Below are 18,117 nucleotides of genomic sequence, written 5' to 3'. Positions count from 1 at the left end.
TCAGGATTAAAATGGTATAGGAACTCTTGTTACGAAATGTCGTCATACGCCTCTACGGGTGCTTCCCCTATCATGAACTGTTTATTTTGTGCTTTTATGAACAGGTTATAATAGAAAAGCGCTTCCATATTTCCATGCAAAGGTTTCTATGCAGTTGTAAGCCTGATGATGTTCCCTAACTCTCCTAGAAGTTAATAGCAACATTTATGCGTCCCCCTGTTCATAAAACGTTTTTAATATTGTACAATCTGACAAAAAATTAACTAAAAATTCCATTAAAAAAAATCTGTTCATGATCTGTTCAAAAATCTTTAAAAAAATCTGTTCATTATGCCATTATAAAAAATCAAAGCTTCACGAGCAAAACTGATTTCAGATTTAAAATCCTCATATCTGAATTAGGCGAGAATTAATATTTGTATTAACTTCAAAATGTGCATTCTAGTGCAATTCAAACGTTAATGGATTAAGTGTTAAATGATTCACAACTTCAAATTTTTTTCTTAAAAAAACATCATAACAGAAACCTAAAACTAATTGAAGTTTTATTTTTTTTTATAAAACCCGTTATTTACAAATATTTTACAAAAAATAATAAATAATTATAAATCGATATTAACATTCATACAGCTCAGTTATCTCCAGAATATCCGTTTCTGTGAGTGTTCCAATGGTTTTTGCTCGACCAAGATCTCTGAGTCTAGTTCTGAGCTGCTTTGGCCTCATTGTTGGCAATCTCGGTGATGTAGAAAATGCATACGCGTCATAATGCATTACGGATTGATAATCATAAGGAAATTTAAGAAAATTCGATGCTTCTGGAAAACTCTTTGCAAAATTTATTTCTTTATCTGAAAAATTGAATTCGACAATTACTAAGGTGACATTTTATTTATTAAAATTTTTAAGTAATGTATAATATTTTCATTGTTACTAAATGAAAAAGTAATGGGAATTTATTACTTTTCTAATCAGTATGAAATGATGATAACACTAATTTCTTTACTTTAAACAATATTCATTATGAAATGATAAGAGTATTATTAATTACTAATTTTATGATAATCAACTTGGCTGCAACTGTTGTACCAGCCGTCTGCAAAAGGTTTAATCTTACGTTCTAATCAGTATGAAGTGATGATAACACTAATTTCTTTACTTCAAGCAATATTCATTATGAAATTTATGAAATGATAAGAATATTAACTGAGGTTGCAACTGTTGTACCAGCCGTCTGCAAAAGGTTTAATCTTACATTCTAATCAGTAAGAAATGATGATAACACTAATTTATTTACTTTAAACAATATTCATTATGAAATGATAAGAATATTATTAATTACTAATTTTATGATATTCAAATATTAATATATCAAATACTTTTAAAACAAAAAAAAATAAACCCTTGGGCTGCAACTGTTGCACCAGCCGTCTACAAAAGGTTTAATCTTACGTTTTAATCAATATGAAATGATGATAACACTAATTTCTTTACTTTAAACAATATTCATTATGAAATTTAGGAAATGATAAGAGTATTAATAATTACAAATTTATGATAATCAAATACTAATATATCAAATACTTTCAAAATTAAAAAAATCAAAACTGAGGTTACAACTGTTGTACCAGCCGTCTGCAAAAGGTTTAATCTTGCGTTCTAATCAGTATGAAATGATGATAACACTAATTTCTTTACTTTAAGCAATATTCATTATGAAATGATAAGAATATTAACTGAGGTTGCAACTGTTGTACCAGCCGTCTTCAAAAGATTTAATCTTACGTTCTAATCAGTATGAAATGATGATAACACTAATTTCTTTACTTTAAACAATACTCATTATGAAATTTAGGAAATGATAAGAGTATTATTAATTACAAATTTATGATAATCAAATACTAATATATCAAATACTTTCAAAATTAAAAAAAATCAAAACTGAGGTTACAACTGTTGTACCAGCCGTCTGCAAAAGGTTTAATCTTACGTTCTAATCAGTATGAAATGATGATAACACTAATTTCTTTACTTTAAGCAATATTCATTATGAAATGATAAGAATATTAACTGAGGTTGCAACTGTTGTACCAGCCGTCTGCAAAAGGTTTAATCTTACGTTCTAATCAGTATGAAATGATGATAGCACTAATTTCTTTACTTTAAACAATATTTATTATGAAATTTAGGAACTGATAAGAGTATTATTAATTACAAATTTATGATAATCAAATACTAATATATCAAATACTTTCAAAATTAAAAAAAATCGAAACTGAGGTTACAACTGTTGTACCAGCCGTCTGCAAAAGGTTTAATCTTACGTTCTAATCAGTATGAAATGATGATAACACTAATTTATTTACTTTAAACAATATTCATTATGAAATTTATGAAATGATAAGAATATTATTAATAACACGTCAGCTAATTAAGGCAAAGTTTCTTACCAATGTCAAAGCAAATATTACCTTTAATAACATTACTCCAAATTATTTCAATAAAATCATCTCTGTCCGATCTATTATGCTCATGCCAGAAACCAAGAACATGCATCAACTCATGTATAACAGTCCCTTTGTTAATACAATCAGGAACAGTTAGGGAAACAACTTGAGACCCACCTTGGCGACCAACATATGACCAGCATCTACTCTTTGGATTAGATGAAAGACAGATCGGTTATAGTCATTTTAAATAAACGTCATAATAGTATTCATAAATATTATTCTTAAATTACTTTTTTTAGGTTTCTTACCCTCCATCTGGGGTGATGTAGATATAATCTTTTTCAGTTGTTCTTCGGATAAAGCTGATGCAAGTGAAGTCTTCTATTTCCTGTAGAGCTTCATTAATTACATATACGTCATAGGCATCTGGAATGAAGTTTTTGATACTTTTAATTATATTCAGACAAATCTATCTGTCTATCTTTCTATATATATATATATATATATATATATATATATATATATATATATATATATATATATATATATATATATATATATTTATATATATATATATATATATTTATATATATATATTTATATATATATATATATATATATATATATATATATATATATATATATATATATATATATATATATATATATATATATATATATATATATATATATATATATATATATATATATATATATATATACAAGAAAACACGAGGAAAGTTAAGAAGAACAATAAGTTAAGTCTGTTTTACGGATATAATCGTGTGGGCTGATGAGAAGATTATATCTTTATTTTCCGGTTTTTTAAATAAAATTTCATCCTTTTTTCTTCTTCTTCTTTTTTTTTTAAACTGTCGTTTGTTATTTTTTTACTTATTATCCCCCCCCCTCCTTTTGTTTCATATGTCTATAATTTTTCTTTGTTTTATTCTTCATTTTGAACTTATATATATATATATATATATATATATATATATATATATATATATATATATGAAATGAAAACGTATTTAAATGTAAATTAATAAGTGAATAAAAAAATAATAATAAAATAAAAACAAAACTGAAGACTTTGTGCATAACCTTGAAAAAGAATCAAAGCCTGTTGTTTCGCCTTGTTTATCTTTTGGCAACAAATGATAAATAATTTGATAAGAAAATGTTTTATCATTAAAGGTCTGTTTGTAAAGATCTTGTGTGTCACTCAAATATTACCGTGGATAAAAGATAACTGTTTACTATCAATTCCGTGAAAAAGCTGAGCTTTACATTTTCAAATTTAAATATTATGAAACACATTACATAAAGATTCAGCCAATTATTTTCTATGAGCATTAACGAATTAATATTAACTACAAGTTAATTAATTTTAAATACTTACTGGAGATGTAGAGAACACAAATAAAAGAGGGACAAAAATAAGAAACAGCAAATAGATGGTGTAACATCCGGCTCGCACTGACCGCACCCGGCTCGCACTGACCACAGTGCTGAGGTAAAATATACTTTATGGTAGGCAGATCATGGGTTAGAGTCCCCTTATCGTTAGGCTAACCGTAGGAAATTTCTGTGGTTTTCCTCTCCGTGTAACGCAAATGAGGGATAGTTCCATCAAAAAATCCTCCAAGAAGGCAAATTTATTCTAGTCCATAAAATTCCTTTGTCGTCTGAATTGTGTTTGAAGTTATAAGGTTATGGAGTTGAATATTGGCAGTTGTTAACTCAAATATTGGGTCGGCTGTTCAACGAAGGGGATAAAATAAAAACAGTAAATCATCTCTTTAGGCTATTTCATGCATGCATGTTACAGGTGTTGATTGCAGTTATTTTCAGAAACAGTTAAACAGGTATCACAGAGACGCTTTAATGCAGTAATATCTAGATCTAATGATATTACCAGTAATATAATGATTAAACCAGTAATATCTAGATCTAATGATATTACTGGTATGTCTCACAGCTACATCAGAGGTATCAGGGTCAAAGTTTGTAATCGAATCAACTTGGTCTTGTACCTCAATGTCGTGCACAGTACAGAAGTGTGTTTACCGGGTGCAAAATAAATAAATAAATAAGAACATTGGCAAGATACATTTTTCCAATGCTAATAATTCTTATAATAATACTTGTTTGATAACTTTGCCTTAATTTTAAAAATTTACAAATTTTTTAACCATTTAATTCAGTTTGTTCTTTTTGGAGCTTTGTGCCATTGGACGTTTTATTCAATTAATTTTATTCTCATTTAAATGTATATTTGGAATTGAATGAAAATTTTCGTTTCTATTTAAAGAATTTACCTCTCGTGCTTTGATTTTTTTAAAGCCCATTTAAGAGTATAAAAGAGAATTATCAAATCCCTAACTTTTTTTTCAGCTTATGTCAATTACACATTGAAAAGGTTCAGGTCTTATTGTGAAACCTTTTTACGAATTTTATTCTAAAAGTATATATGAATTCCAATAAATAAATAAAAAGATGATTCGACGGTTTTTTAGGTTCAAAAAACATTTTACTAGCAAATATAATATAAGTATTATAGTTTTATGTAAGAATATTTTGTTAATAAGTTAATCGTAAAGAAATGAACGATTTCCTGGATTTGAAAAATAATCAATTATATTTGAAATAAAATTAATAAACTAATTTTCAGAATACAGAGTGTGTAAAGAAAAAAAAATGAGTGAGAAGTAATTTTACTCGCTAACGTGACCTTTATCATTATGAAAAATTTGAAAAAGTATTTTTTCTCCCTTTTAATAAATATTTCATGTTATTTAAAAGTGCCGGCGAGGTGGCCGAGCGATTAACGTGCCAGTCTGCGAAGCCAATGCTTGCGGGTAGGATCCTGTTCAGGGCATTGATGTTTCTCTCTGTGTGTTGTCCATTGTTTTGTGATGTGTGAATATGATGTGTCCATTGTTTTGTGTGTGTCCCCATGAACGGACATCTTTGGCGTGGGTAATGTTACTCGCCTCCGTAACTTAGGAACACAGGTGTTCACCGGGTAGCGTTAAAGAGCAAAAGTTCAGTGTCTGCTGTTAAAAAGAATTTAAAAGTTCAATATAAATGTTAAGATTATCAGACATCTTCTCTCTCGTTTTTATTATTACCTTTAACATCAAATTAAGTGCAAGCTTACAAATAAATTCCAAGTAAATAAGAGAGATACATAAATTTTCCTACTACAATAATAACCAAAACAGGAGAAAAAATTGCCAAAAAAAAATTAAAATGACAATAACTTTGAATAAACTAGAATTTCCAAGGAAAAAAATCTCGTTAAATTCACAAATAAAAATAACTCTTTTAACAAATTTAATTTAAACTCTGTAGATGAATTTCTGTGGTCTGCAGAGCGGCTCATAAGGCATTTTTTACTATAATTTTAATTAATTGATTTTTAATTCTAATTAGTTGATAAAAATTCTTAATTCTTTTTATTCCATCTTACATTATTCTACAAATAATCGTAATTTCATGTTTTTAAGTTTTATACACTTGGGTAGCAAAACATGCATGAAGTAACGTTAAAATGACAACACGCAAAACAATAGTAGTGGCAGTTTTGGTTACGATTTTTTATAATTAAATTCTATATTACTGTAATATTTAACAGTACTTATCAGAAATTGTACTTACTGTAAACTGTTTCATTCAGAACATACGGTACAATACCTTCTGTCCATCTATTCTTCTTCATATCCACCAATGGACCTGATTTTCGACCCTATCATAAAGTTTAAAAATCAATACATGTTCTTTATATGGATAATTCATAGCAAATTAATAAATTCTTAAATTTTTATTAAATTTAAATTAACTGTGCAATAAGTTTCAACAGAGGAAAGAAGAACTTTAGTAAACAAAAGGCAGATTTAAACATGGTATATGTTTGATTCAAATAATTTAAAGTAAAATCTCTCTATATGAAATAATTGTAAGGGCAAAACACTCCGCTGTTTTGGTAGTTTAACTTAATGTTACATTTTGTTTTGCTGAGCAAAATTTATAAGACTAAGAAACTTGAAATTATGATGGTGAGTAGAAAAATGAACAGGAATTACAATTTAACAAAAATATTTAACATTTGATAATTAGTTCAATAACTTGTAGGAAAAAAATACCATTCGTACAGCTCTACAGGCCGCAGGTATGCAACTTGGAATACTGCAAAAACCATATTTTTTCATAAATTTAACTGAGTTTTTTTTAAATTTATTTATTTACTTATTTTTATTTATTAATTTATTTTTATTTATTCATTTATTTTTATGTATTTGTTTATTTATGTTTTTTTTTTGTCACTCTAATTTGCTTGACAGTTACTGCAATTTTAGTGCTTTCACCTTTTTTACGGTACACCTTATTGTGTCGCATAAAATCTATAGCACGTAAAAACTTAAAATACGGAATAAACAAAATTAAGATTCTACAATTAGTTCATTAATTATAAACAGTTAAACTTGTAGGGAAAAAATACGATGTCTTCTCTATCTGAAGTGAAATGCAACTATGTAGTAAACATTTTACGTGCTAAAAGACCCATTTCTTATTTGCGATCTTAACGCGAATTTCACTTCGAAATTTCAATTTGCAAGTTATTGTAAATTTAATTGCTCTTTCGTGAAATTTTTCAGATTTTTTCTTTGTTGACTATTTATCCATTGTTGTAGAAAATTTATTTTTCTCTCAGAAGATCTCTTTTTTTATTTTTGCTTAATTCATTTCTTAAGGTATCTGGACACCTTCGACAACTTTTTTTTTAAAAATCCTTATTAATTGAAACCTTAAGGGTTTTTTTGGTGCCTTGTAGTATAAAAACTGCTTTTTTGCAGTTGTTTCAGCAAAAAAAATTTTTTTTTTTGTAAATTTGGGGAAAAATATGGTAAAAAATGCTGTTTTTATGAAACCACTGTTTACGCTCTAAAAATTTTTCAAGTTAAGTTATTGAACAATTTTCTTCACTATTACGTTCGTAATTAATGTGTCTTAAAAACAGACTAAAAGCTAAGCTCTAAATTAGAGGAACTATAAGTTATGGCGTTTTAAATATCTTCATTTAAAAATTTCGAAAAAAATACAGTTCAAAATAAACAAAAATTGCTCAAACAAAGAAATTTACATATTTATGAAAAAGATTTTAGTCTATCTTTGAAAGAATGTTATAAAAAAGCTGTACACAAAATTTCAAGACTTTGGGACTAAAACTTTTTAAGTTATGATGTAAATCGTAACTCAAAAGTTGCAAAAAATCAAAACTTCAGAAAATGCATTTAAAGTAAACAATTGCATAAAAAAAATTTTTATTGTAATAAATATGCAAGGAAATCATATCAATGATATTTTACACCTTCATTTTTGTTATTCAAGTAGAAACATTTTCATAAAAACATTATTTCCTTTTTATTAATTAAGTTTTTACCAATGAGAATTATCAGATTTACTAATATGAATAAGGAGTAACCTTGATGTTTTATTTTAAATTGTAAACATCATTTATCATTGTAAACATTTAATATATTTGCTAGTTAGAACTTCTTTCTTATAAAGTGAAATGCTAGTTATATTACAAGATTAAACAAAATATAGTTTCGGTCAATAACATTTTTAAAAACAAGCATACACTTCGTAAAAGATAATGACTTAGAAGTATTATAACACACATTTAAAAAACACAGTTTAGAAAAAGAACATAATAGTTTTGAAGTAAGAGTTTAACAAAAGAAGGCACTTATAAATATTAGAAACAACCGCTTTGGTATGTAACCCCTTCTGTCAGTTCGATTTTTGAAAGCTTACGCTTTTTAGAAGCGTGTAACTTTTTTCTTTGAATTTTTGTAGACGGTAAAGAATGTCGGTGAGCAGAATTTAACCGCAGTTTGTTCATTTCTGTGAATGCAAGAGTAGTGAAATAACCAGGGTTTATTCCAAATGATCTTAAAACAGATAGTAAACCACATGACCCATCGTTGAATTGCAAAATTGCACATGACACACCAAACTGCAGAGTTTCCAGTCCAACAAAAACATTCTTTGGCAAGATTTGCCAGATAACACCATTGAAGCTTTCATTTTGATTCTGAGTTTTTCCATGCAAACATTTTTTCAACAACTCTTGATTGCACAATTTCATGTATGTTGGCTTTATAGCCGCCATTACTTTCTCAGGTAAACCTTGGACATTTTCTTTATAGTTTTTTCCTAACGCCTGAAACTGCTGGTACTTGCACCAACTCTCCAAGCCAGGAGGACACTGCACATGCATTGGCTTTTTTGAGCTAGAACAACAGTGGAAAAAAGCAGCAATTACTGATCTTTGCATCTCCAGAAGATTTCCACTATTGCTCCGAATTGCAATCCCATAATAGTTTTGTAGTTTATCTATGAACTTATCTGTCAGTTTGCCTTTCCCGCCAAGTCCTTTTGTATTTTTTTTTACCTTTCGTAAGTGGGAACCAACACGCTTTTGCACATGTCCAATGCATTCATACTTCACAACACTGTCTTTTCCATATACGTTTTTAACGGTTTCATATGCTTTTGCATCTCCATCGCCATAGTACTCTCTATACTCAAGGCTATTCAGTAGAGCCGATCTTTGAAAGATTCTAAGAGCACCAACACTCTCCATACCTCCAGCAGAGCCCGTATGATTTCGGCAAATATGAGGTTTCGTAGAATTTGTTGATGCTAAGCACATTCTACAATAGGATGACATCACCTCACAGTCAAGTACTTTACCGGTATCAATGGAGATGACAGAGACGCAACCATTCAATGAACTATAACCTCGACGTTGCCAAGTTCCATCGACAGAAATTCCACAAGGTGTCACAACTTCATTAGACTGTTTCATTGCAATTATTTCTTTTGCAGCCTCATTCATGCTGCTTTTGGACAGTTTTACAACAGCATCAGATAACTTTTTCACTTGTTTCTGAAAACTGTATGGCGCTAAGAAAGGTAAATCAAGTATAGAAAATAGCTTTCTGCCTGCAGTGTAACCTCTACCAATCAATCGCAACCCATAAACAAGAAGAGTGTTGATTTCAGAGCATTTATCAATTTTCTTTGATGTTGGGAAAGGAACCATAAAAGAGCAGCTGTTACACTTCACTGTAAAGTTTGACAAAAGTCCATACCTTGAATCTTCAATTATTGACAGCGATTGCTGAAAACATTCAGAACAAGATAGGGCAGAAAGTAAGCATACAAGGAATTCCATCGATATTATTCTATTACCTTGAATGTTAGCATTTGAAACTCGCTCATGGTTTTCCACTGTTTGTAATTTATCTTTCAGTTTAGAGAAACTAGCAGTAGAAAGTTTCTCCTTTTCAGTGCCATCCACGTTATTTTTGTTAGGTAAATTTGAATACCTATTTCCATAGAACTTTCGCTTTTTATTGCGATAATTTTTTCCTGCCATATCAGCTGAAAACAATTATTATGAAATAACCCAAAATAAAGCTATTTAATCTAGTATAAATCAAATCAAAATAAGAAAACTAACTCCAAACAACAATCGAAATCACAAGAGAGCCAAATGACAACAATCTCTTGTTGCCATATTTCAAGTAATAAAAACAATACAGACTATTAAAATATTTCGAATTGCTTATAATTACTTTAAAAAGTTCTTTAAAAGCAAAAATAAATGGAAAACAATGATTTATGCACTGAATCTGTCAAAAACATGATTAGTTTCGGTTTCGAAATTTCACTTCCGGTGAATTTTCACTGAAACTAATACTTTTTCAAATGCACATATCTCGGGTTAGAATTATCGTATCAACGAAATTTTACCACCAATCGAAAGATAAGATTCCAAATATTTTTAAAAGTAAAAAATCTCAATTTCGAAAATTTCATCGAAATTCGACTTTTCAAGGTAGTGAGGCACCTTAAGCTCGCGCTGGAGTAGATGTCAATCAAATGTAGCAAAGAGGGAGAGAGAGAGAGAAAACTTGTTGCCAGATTTAAATCTATTCATGGTGAAATTTTTAGAAACCAAAAAAAGCTTAATAAAGAGCCATTCCTATTTAAACTGATATAATTCTCGTCAACGAGTAAAATAATTCTTTTATTCATTTCTTCTTTAGTACTATAATCTATATTCTTTAGGGATACAGATGATCATTTATTAAATCTAGATAATCGTCTATTTCGTAACGATTATTATCTTAACGAAATGTTCTCGCTTAAATCTAAAATAATTGTTTATTTTGAAAACAAAATGTTCTGTTTTTCTTATGAATCAGAAGAACAATAATAAACGAGAAGCAATTACGAGGATTGTTGAGTGGAGCGAGCAGGGGCGGAGTCTCGTAGTATCTTTAAAACTTTTAAATAGAAGACAGCGAAACCTTTATAATGGAGAGCTTTTGCGTTACGTTGCGGTTTCCCGTGAATGCTAACGCAAACTACAATTACGCTTAACAGCGCATGCGTGGAACTTAACGTTACAAATAAAAACAAAAAAAGTATATCTTTTAATACAGCTTTTGCATAACGTTTGTCAAAACATTAACGAAAACGATATTTATATCAAAATCCGTACATTATAATGTATGTTATTATGTATATTAATTTGATTAAGCTGTGTGCCCTTTGATTGTGTAGCCGAAAGCTTTATTTTTTCTTTATTTTTATTAATTTCATTTTTTCTTCATTTTAATTAATTTTTTATTTATTTTACTCTTTAAAATAAGAATAATTTGTTGGAATCGGCGAATATACGATAGTATAAAAGAGAGAATGTAAGAAGCATTTATGCTGAAATTATCGAAATTTCGTACGAAAATAAACTTCAGATAAACGAAAAATGCAAGAATCGATTTTCCTTGATATGTGAGAAAGGTTTTTAAGATAATACAATTTTGATTTAAATATAGTTTTTTTTTCTTACATGATTGTTTTACATGATTTGTGAATAATATTAGAATGAAAACTAAGAAATGAACGGATGCATAAAAAATTGCTTATTAACATGTTATGGAGTAATCGACTTCATGTTAAACATTAATATTTGTAGCTCAAATATACTTTTATTCGTTTTATTCACTAACTCATTCTGTAACTTTTGATTGTTACAATCGAACTCTAAATTGATTGTTATAGAATCTAAAATTGATTGTTACAATCGAACTTGGTAATAGCTACTAACTCAAATCTTAAAAAAAAAGGTATTTACTAAAAAGGGGAGTTTTTATCCAATTACGGAACAAAAAAAATCTGATATACCGTAATTTTACTGTTAAATTACTGTAAAATCATTGAATCACTCTAATTAAATAAATATTACTGTAAAAACCATAGTATAATATTTTACGTTAAAAATGGATTTTACTGATTATGCACTCAAAGTGCCGAAACTTTATACAGTAATTTGATCCAGAATATTTTATAGTGCATGCTGTAATAAAATTAAAATGTTACTGAGAAGGACTAAAATACTTCCACTTTAATTTATTTTAACCTCTTAATACAATTTTTTCATGCTAATTAATAAGATACTAGAGGAAACATAATAATCATCAATGATATAATTCGTTAAAAAAAAATTAAAAAAAAATTTGCAAACATTTTGAAAGAAAAAAGAAAACACTTTAAACATACCCAGTAATCCTTATCTTCTCTTAACATGATATCACCTTCTATGACATCTGTAATATAGATAAAAAATTATTGCTTGTTTAAATAGAAATTAATAAGTGATAGCAAGATAATTAAAAGCAAAAAAATATGTAAAGTTAGTTTTAAATTTCACGGAAAAGTTAGTTGTAATAAAATATTTATTAAATAAAAAATGGCTTCTTAATTCAATCAGCTTTATTTTACGAACAGAATACTATTTTTAGGGAAAAAAATTAATTCTTATGGCTTATTTTTCTGCGCGAAAACTGCTTACAATCCAATTTCAATTCTTATAGATTATTCCAATTCGATGCATGGATCATAAGAAAAAAAAATATTTAATTTTAATCGTATCATTTGGAAACTTTACTTTATATCCACCACAGTTTTTATTATCTAATTTATATCCATAGAATTATATATCTAATTTAAAGCAGTTAAGATTTTAAAAAGATATATACTAGAACAATTAAAAGTTTTAACATTACTGGTTTAGTTCTTGGATTTATCACTACTTTTTGTACTGTTGCTCGTAAAATATTAGAATTCATAACATATATCGTTCATAAAATATTATAATTAATATTTTGCTTTTACGGTCTGGCAGTTATTTGAGAAAAGCTATTTCCTCTGAATTCCTTTAAAGTTTTATTTTTGTTATTTTAACGCTAAAGAACATAACCTGTTGTCTCGTAATATGCAAATTAATTTATATTTTAAATGAAAATAAATTTACGGGGGCAAACTATTTAATATTTTAATCAAGAAATCACTGAAACATTTTGAAACACGGACAAAGATATTTCATGTCTGAAATATCTTTTTACCATTTGCAAATAGATAAAAATAGTTATATTCATATTTTTAAAAAAAATTTAAATAGGAAAAAAATCATAATTTTTATCTCGCCATTTTTTTTAACTTAAGTTATTATCTTTCTAATCGATCAAAAAAATGGCATTGATTGATTTTGCATTCAGCCACCTACTGAAAAATGATCAAGCCATTTTTACTCACTTTAACGCTGCAAAAAATTCCAGATAAAATTACAGTATCAAGTACCGGCATTTTGGGTGCATCATCCGTGAAATTCATTTTACCGTATAATTAGCGTGATTCAGTGTTTTCACTGTAATTATTACTGTAAAAAGTACTGTGTGTCCGATTTTTTTTGTTCCGTAACATGTTCCGGTAAAAATGAAATTTTTTCGGTATACCGGCAACTTGAATACTGGTACTTTTTATCATAATTTGATCCAGAATTTTTTTTACAGTGTGTATGAATTTTGTAATTAATATAACAGTCTATGGCATTATTTGACGATTATTAGTGAACCGAGAAGAAATGAAGAGAGGCAAGATATGTGATTACAAATAGATTGAGATGGAGAACTATGATAGAAGCCCTATGCTCCAATTTGGAGTGAAGATATCGCTCTTGGGCTACAATAGTGGCACAACTCAAAAAACACGAATTTTGGACAAAGAACAGATGTAAATAGGAAAATACACATTCTTTCAGCAGCAGTACCTGCACAACTCATAATTCAACTTGAATGTAATCTTTGTTTAAGCAAACGAAAGCATTTCTTATGCATTTCCCTTAGCAATGAAAACTTTTAGACCCACTTATCTCAGGATTTGATTTCTTGAGTGTGCCGCTATTGAAGCCCATGAGCGATATATATGTATGTACGGCATTGTTTTTCACTCTACAGTTCTTAAGACACCATTACCACAAATTTGTTACTTATTCAATATCAAATACAATAAAGACCTTTTAAAGAGATTTTCTAAATGGCGAAAACATTGAAAACAAGCGTAGATTGGAAGAGCCAAAGAGAATTTACTTTGGTTTTTGATCAATATTATTCTCCAGAAGAGGATGCAGTATGCGTAGGGAATTTTTGTATAATAAATCAATTTATGGAAAACCTAAATAATAATCTTACTACCATAGAAAAAGGAGAACTTTTTGAATTGTCTTCGGATCTAGGATTAAAATAACCAATTCAGTAAAATGTTTATACATGAGGTGGACAAAATAATAGAAATAACACCTCCATATTAATAAATTTTTTCCTATTTCTCAAGCAATACTTAAAGAATCATTTTATAACTTCAGAAGTTTTCTAGATCATGCGATTTCTCATACTTATCAATGAAGTTTAATGCGTTTATAGGTTTCAGGAACCGACAATAAATTACAAACGGAAAATAATGTTTTTAAACACTCTATGCCAAAAAAAATGTATCAAGAAATTTGTAACTTGTAACTATTATTTCAGCTGTTATATGCGATAACTGCACTAAATATTGTTAGTTTAGCTTAAATATTTATGGAGATATAGGCATTTTTATTAAAAAAATAATTTTTGTGTTTTATTTTTTCTTGCTATAACTTTAAAAATACTCAATAAAATTAAGCAAAACTTTTAGAGCTGTTTAAAATTAACTACAAAATTTCTTCCTTAAAAATTCGTTGAAAACTGTGCAATATATAAGTAATTAAAGTTGTTCTTTTATACTGCTCATGCGCGGAATAAATTAAACAGTTTTTTTTTCATAGTTATCTAGTGAATCGTAGTTGGCATACAGTGAAAAAACTCCGATTTGAATATCTTAAAAAAATTTAAAGAATTTAATGTAATTTTCTAAGTATTTTTTGTACTTTTTAAAGACATATGATGAAACAAAGTAATATTTCAGTTTTTTTTGTTGAGTAAATAAGGATGAAGGCATAAGGTTGATATTAGTGGGCTAAGACTCGGATAATAATAATACATATACTCAAATATTCATAAGCATTGCTTTGTAGAAAAAATGGGCTGAGAATCATTTACACTGTAAAAATATGATGCAACTTTCTTCGTTTTTGAAGAAACCGTTTGGTATATTCTCCGAGCTAACATTTTGTCAAAACTGAGTAACAAAATAACTACTACTACTTCTTCGAGGAAACGAATTTATTCTAAAGTAAAGAAATATTTCTAATTTTTCAAAGAAAGAAAAAAAAGAACCTCGTGTTGTGATTAATATATATCTAACTTTTCTAATAACCGCTTTATCGTGGGTTCTATATGGGTGGCGCAACACAACAACGACAAATAGAACACAGAGATAAGTCACACTCATGCCCGAAGCGGGATTCAAACCCAGGATTTTCTTCATACGAGGCTAACACCTTGACCACCATACATCCGGTTGGCTTAATCCGACGCATTATTTTCGATTGTCTAGTCCTTATTTTAGCTTCGTCATTCCAGTTAATAATTCCCACAATGCATTCCGATGAGGTTTAGAGTTGAAGAAACATTATCCTGTTTCGTCACAAATCACGTGATTTCGCGACAAAATGATTCTCAAAATTATCTAAATACTGTTCAAAGATTATTGAATCCTTAAAAGTGAGAGTTTTCTTTCTAAGAGTGCACCCGATATAATCAGAGATCAAATTTTATTTATTCGATTTTCTCAGTAGTTCAGAAATAAAATATGTTGACATAGTAAAAATTCTTCACCTTAACTTTTTCTTATTGACTAAACAAATTAACGCTTTAATCAAGTTAATTTTATTCCATCATAGATTTTAAACATGAACTTTTTTTAATCTATTAAACTACAAGCTATAATGCTATTAAAACAAAGAATAAAATACTCACTCTGTGACTTTTTTTCTTTTTGACTTACTGCAGCTACACCAGATATAAAAATTAACAATAGTGCATTAAATGGAATCATACTTCACTAAAACACTACAATTAATTGCACTTTTGAAAATATTAGTCACTATTTTTTCTCGTATAATTTCTTAAAGAATTCGTTCTCCTGTGTACAAACTATCAAATAATAATCTTAATATTTTAGCTGGCATATGAATGAGTTTATCTCAATGTTGATGTTTAAAATGAAACTAGTTTTTGATAGTAAAAGATCTTTTGACAACAGAATTTCGTTGCTATAGAAACTTAACGTCAGTTGATTTTGAAACAATAGTTGTTTTATCAAGTCATTGGCAATGAGGTGTACATTAAATCACTTAAAAGAACTTTGATAATATTGTCAGTGTAATCATGCTATTTTTGAAATTCTCTTTAAGATTGATTTCCTATTAGTTACAGTTTAAATAATAAATAAAAATGATTGCATAAGTTGATAAATTTAAAAAAAAATACTCGTTGAGAGTCTATAAGCTAGAAATTAGAAATATTTAATCTTATAAATTAGAAATATTTATCTATAAATTAAATATATCCATAAATCTCTATAAATTAGAAATATTTAACCTTATTAACTGAAATAATCTAAAAAACAATTTGAATTTACTCAAATGATCAAAGTAGTTAGACTGAAAAATATAAATAAGCTATTATAATTTTTTAAAATATATTATTGAATATTGAAATATATTATAAGAAGCTTTATTTTATTTTATAACCGACGTTGAACAGTTGACCGATTTTTGAGTTTACTACTATTAATGATCAACTCTTTGACCTTGTAATTTTGAATCCAACCCCGAAGACATGGGGACTCTTGGGCCACGTTTTGGGACAATAATAGAATGTGTGGAAGACTTTTCGATGGAACAAATCCGCATTTACGTTATATGGTGAGGAAAGCCGCGAAAATCTCACACGGCTAGAATGACGGCAAGGGGACTTAAACTGTCTATCGTAAGGGGATTCATCTATCACTGGGGATATTTTACGTCAGCACTGTGATCGGTGCAAGCCGGGGGTGGAATTCGAAACGACTGGACATCGCTGGGACTTGAACCCGGGTCACCTTATTGGGAGGCGAGGGCAACATCTAACGGCTCATTATAAACAGTTGTATATTTTCGCAGTTTATAATTGCATTAAACTGCTCTTAGCTGCTATTAATAAAATACAAATAATTAACTGTCGCTCTGAATTTTCGAGTTTATACATGACGCTCAAGGAAATTAATTGTTGTTTGAGATAATTTCACAAAACTACTGGAACAAATTACATTAAATAACACAAATATTTATTTAGACCTTATAAAAAAAATTAAATTAAAAAATCTTTACATTTTTTGAAAAAAATTGTTTTTTTTTAAAATAAAAAAAAATACAACTGATAATTTCGAACTTATTAAAAAAAAAACTACTTTAAACTATTCCAAAAAAATATTTATATTGCAGTTTTTAGTGAAACAGATTTGTTACTTTTCCAACCTTGACTTTTTTTAAAGAAAATACCACACTTTGCAAAGTTTTAAAATTTCATTTGAAGTTTATGCATTTCTCTCGTAGCATAAGGAATTTTTCTTAAGAATCCATCGCATTTGAATACATTATTTTCTATTCGAATATTTAGTTTTCTATACTATTTTATCATATTTATGTAATTCTCTATCGAATTTTCGTAGCACAAAAAAAATTTTTTAAGACTCCATAGTATTTGAACACATTTTCTATTCAAATAAATAGTTTCCTATTCGGTTTTATCGTATTTCAACATTCTCTATCGAAATTTATGCAATTCTTTCGTAGCACAAGGAATTTGTTTTAAAATCCATCGTATTTGAACACATTATTTTCTGTTTGAATTTATAGTTTTCTATTCCATTTTATCATTTTCAATATTCTTTATCGAAGTTTATGCATTTCTTTCGCAGCACGAAGGAATTTTTTTAAATTCCATCTTACTTGAACGCATTTATTCAAATATATAGTTTTCTGTTTTATCATACTTAAATATTCTCTATCGACGTTCTTGCAATTCATTCGCAGCACAAAATGTTTTTTAAAAATTTCATCGTATTTGAACACATTTTGTATTTAAATATATAATTTTAAATTCTGTTATATCGTATTTAAATCTTCTCTATCGAAGTTTATACAATTCTGTAGTATCTCAAAGAATTTTTTGAAACTCCATCACATTTGAACACATTCTCTGTACAAATATATAGTTTTCTATTCTGTTTTATCTCATTTAAATATTCTCTATCGAAATTTATGCAATTCTTTCGTAGC

General features: G+C 28.1%; 1 protein-coding gene across 2 annotated transcripts; it reads right to left on the bottom strand.

Moving 5' to 3' along the window:
- Positions 1 to 528: 528 nt before the first annotated feature.
- Positions 529 to 16,028, bottom strand: LOC107448604 (astacin-like metalloendopeptidase). Of its 2 annotated transcripts, none has more exons than XM_087153278.1 (6): positions 15,773 to 16,028; positions 12,093 to 12,139; positions 6,114 to 6,201; positions 2,759 to 2,876; positions 2,472 to 2,650; positions 529 to 851 (listed from the first exon to the last, which is right to left on the bottom strand). In XM_087153278.1, the coding sequence occupies exons 1-6, from the start codon at positions 15,849 to 15,851 to the stop codon at positions 616 to 618; spliced, it is 747 nt and encodes a 248-aa protein (XP_087009404.1). In that variant the 5' UTR covers positions 15,852 to 16,028; the 3' UTR covers positions 529 to 615. The 2 variants fall into 2 exon arrangements, with proteins under 2 accessions (XP_087009404.1, XP_087009403.1); XM_087153277.1 differs by lacking the exon at positions 15,773 to 16,028 and adding an exon at positions 15,131 to 15,260.
- Between the last annotated feature and the right edge of the window lie 2,089 nt (positions 16,029 to 18,117).

The sequence above is a fragment of the Parasteatoda tepidariorum genome, chromosome 10 (genome assembly GCF_982258835.1).
Source record: "Parasteatoda tepidariorum strain Cologne lab strain chromosome 10, Ptep-v5.0, whole genome shotgun sequence".
NCBI classification, from domain to species: domain Eukaryota; kingdom Metazoa; phylum Arthropoda; class Arachnida; order Araneae; family Theridiidae; genus Parasteatoda; species Parasteatoda tepidariorum.
The sequence above is the reverse complement of the archived record's forward strand: the minus strand, read 5'-3'. Positions and strand labels throughout refer to the sequence as shown.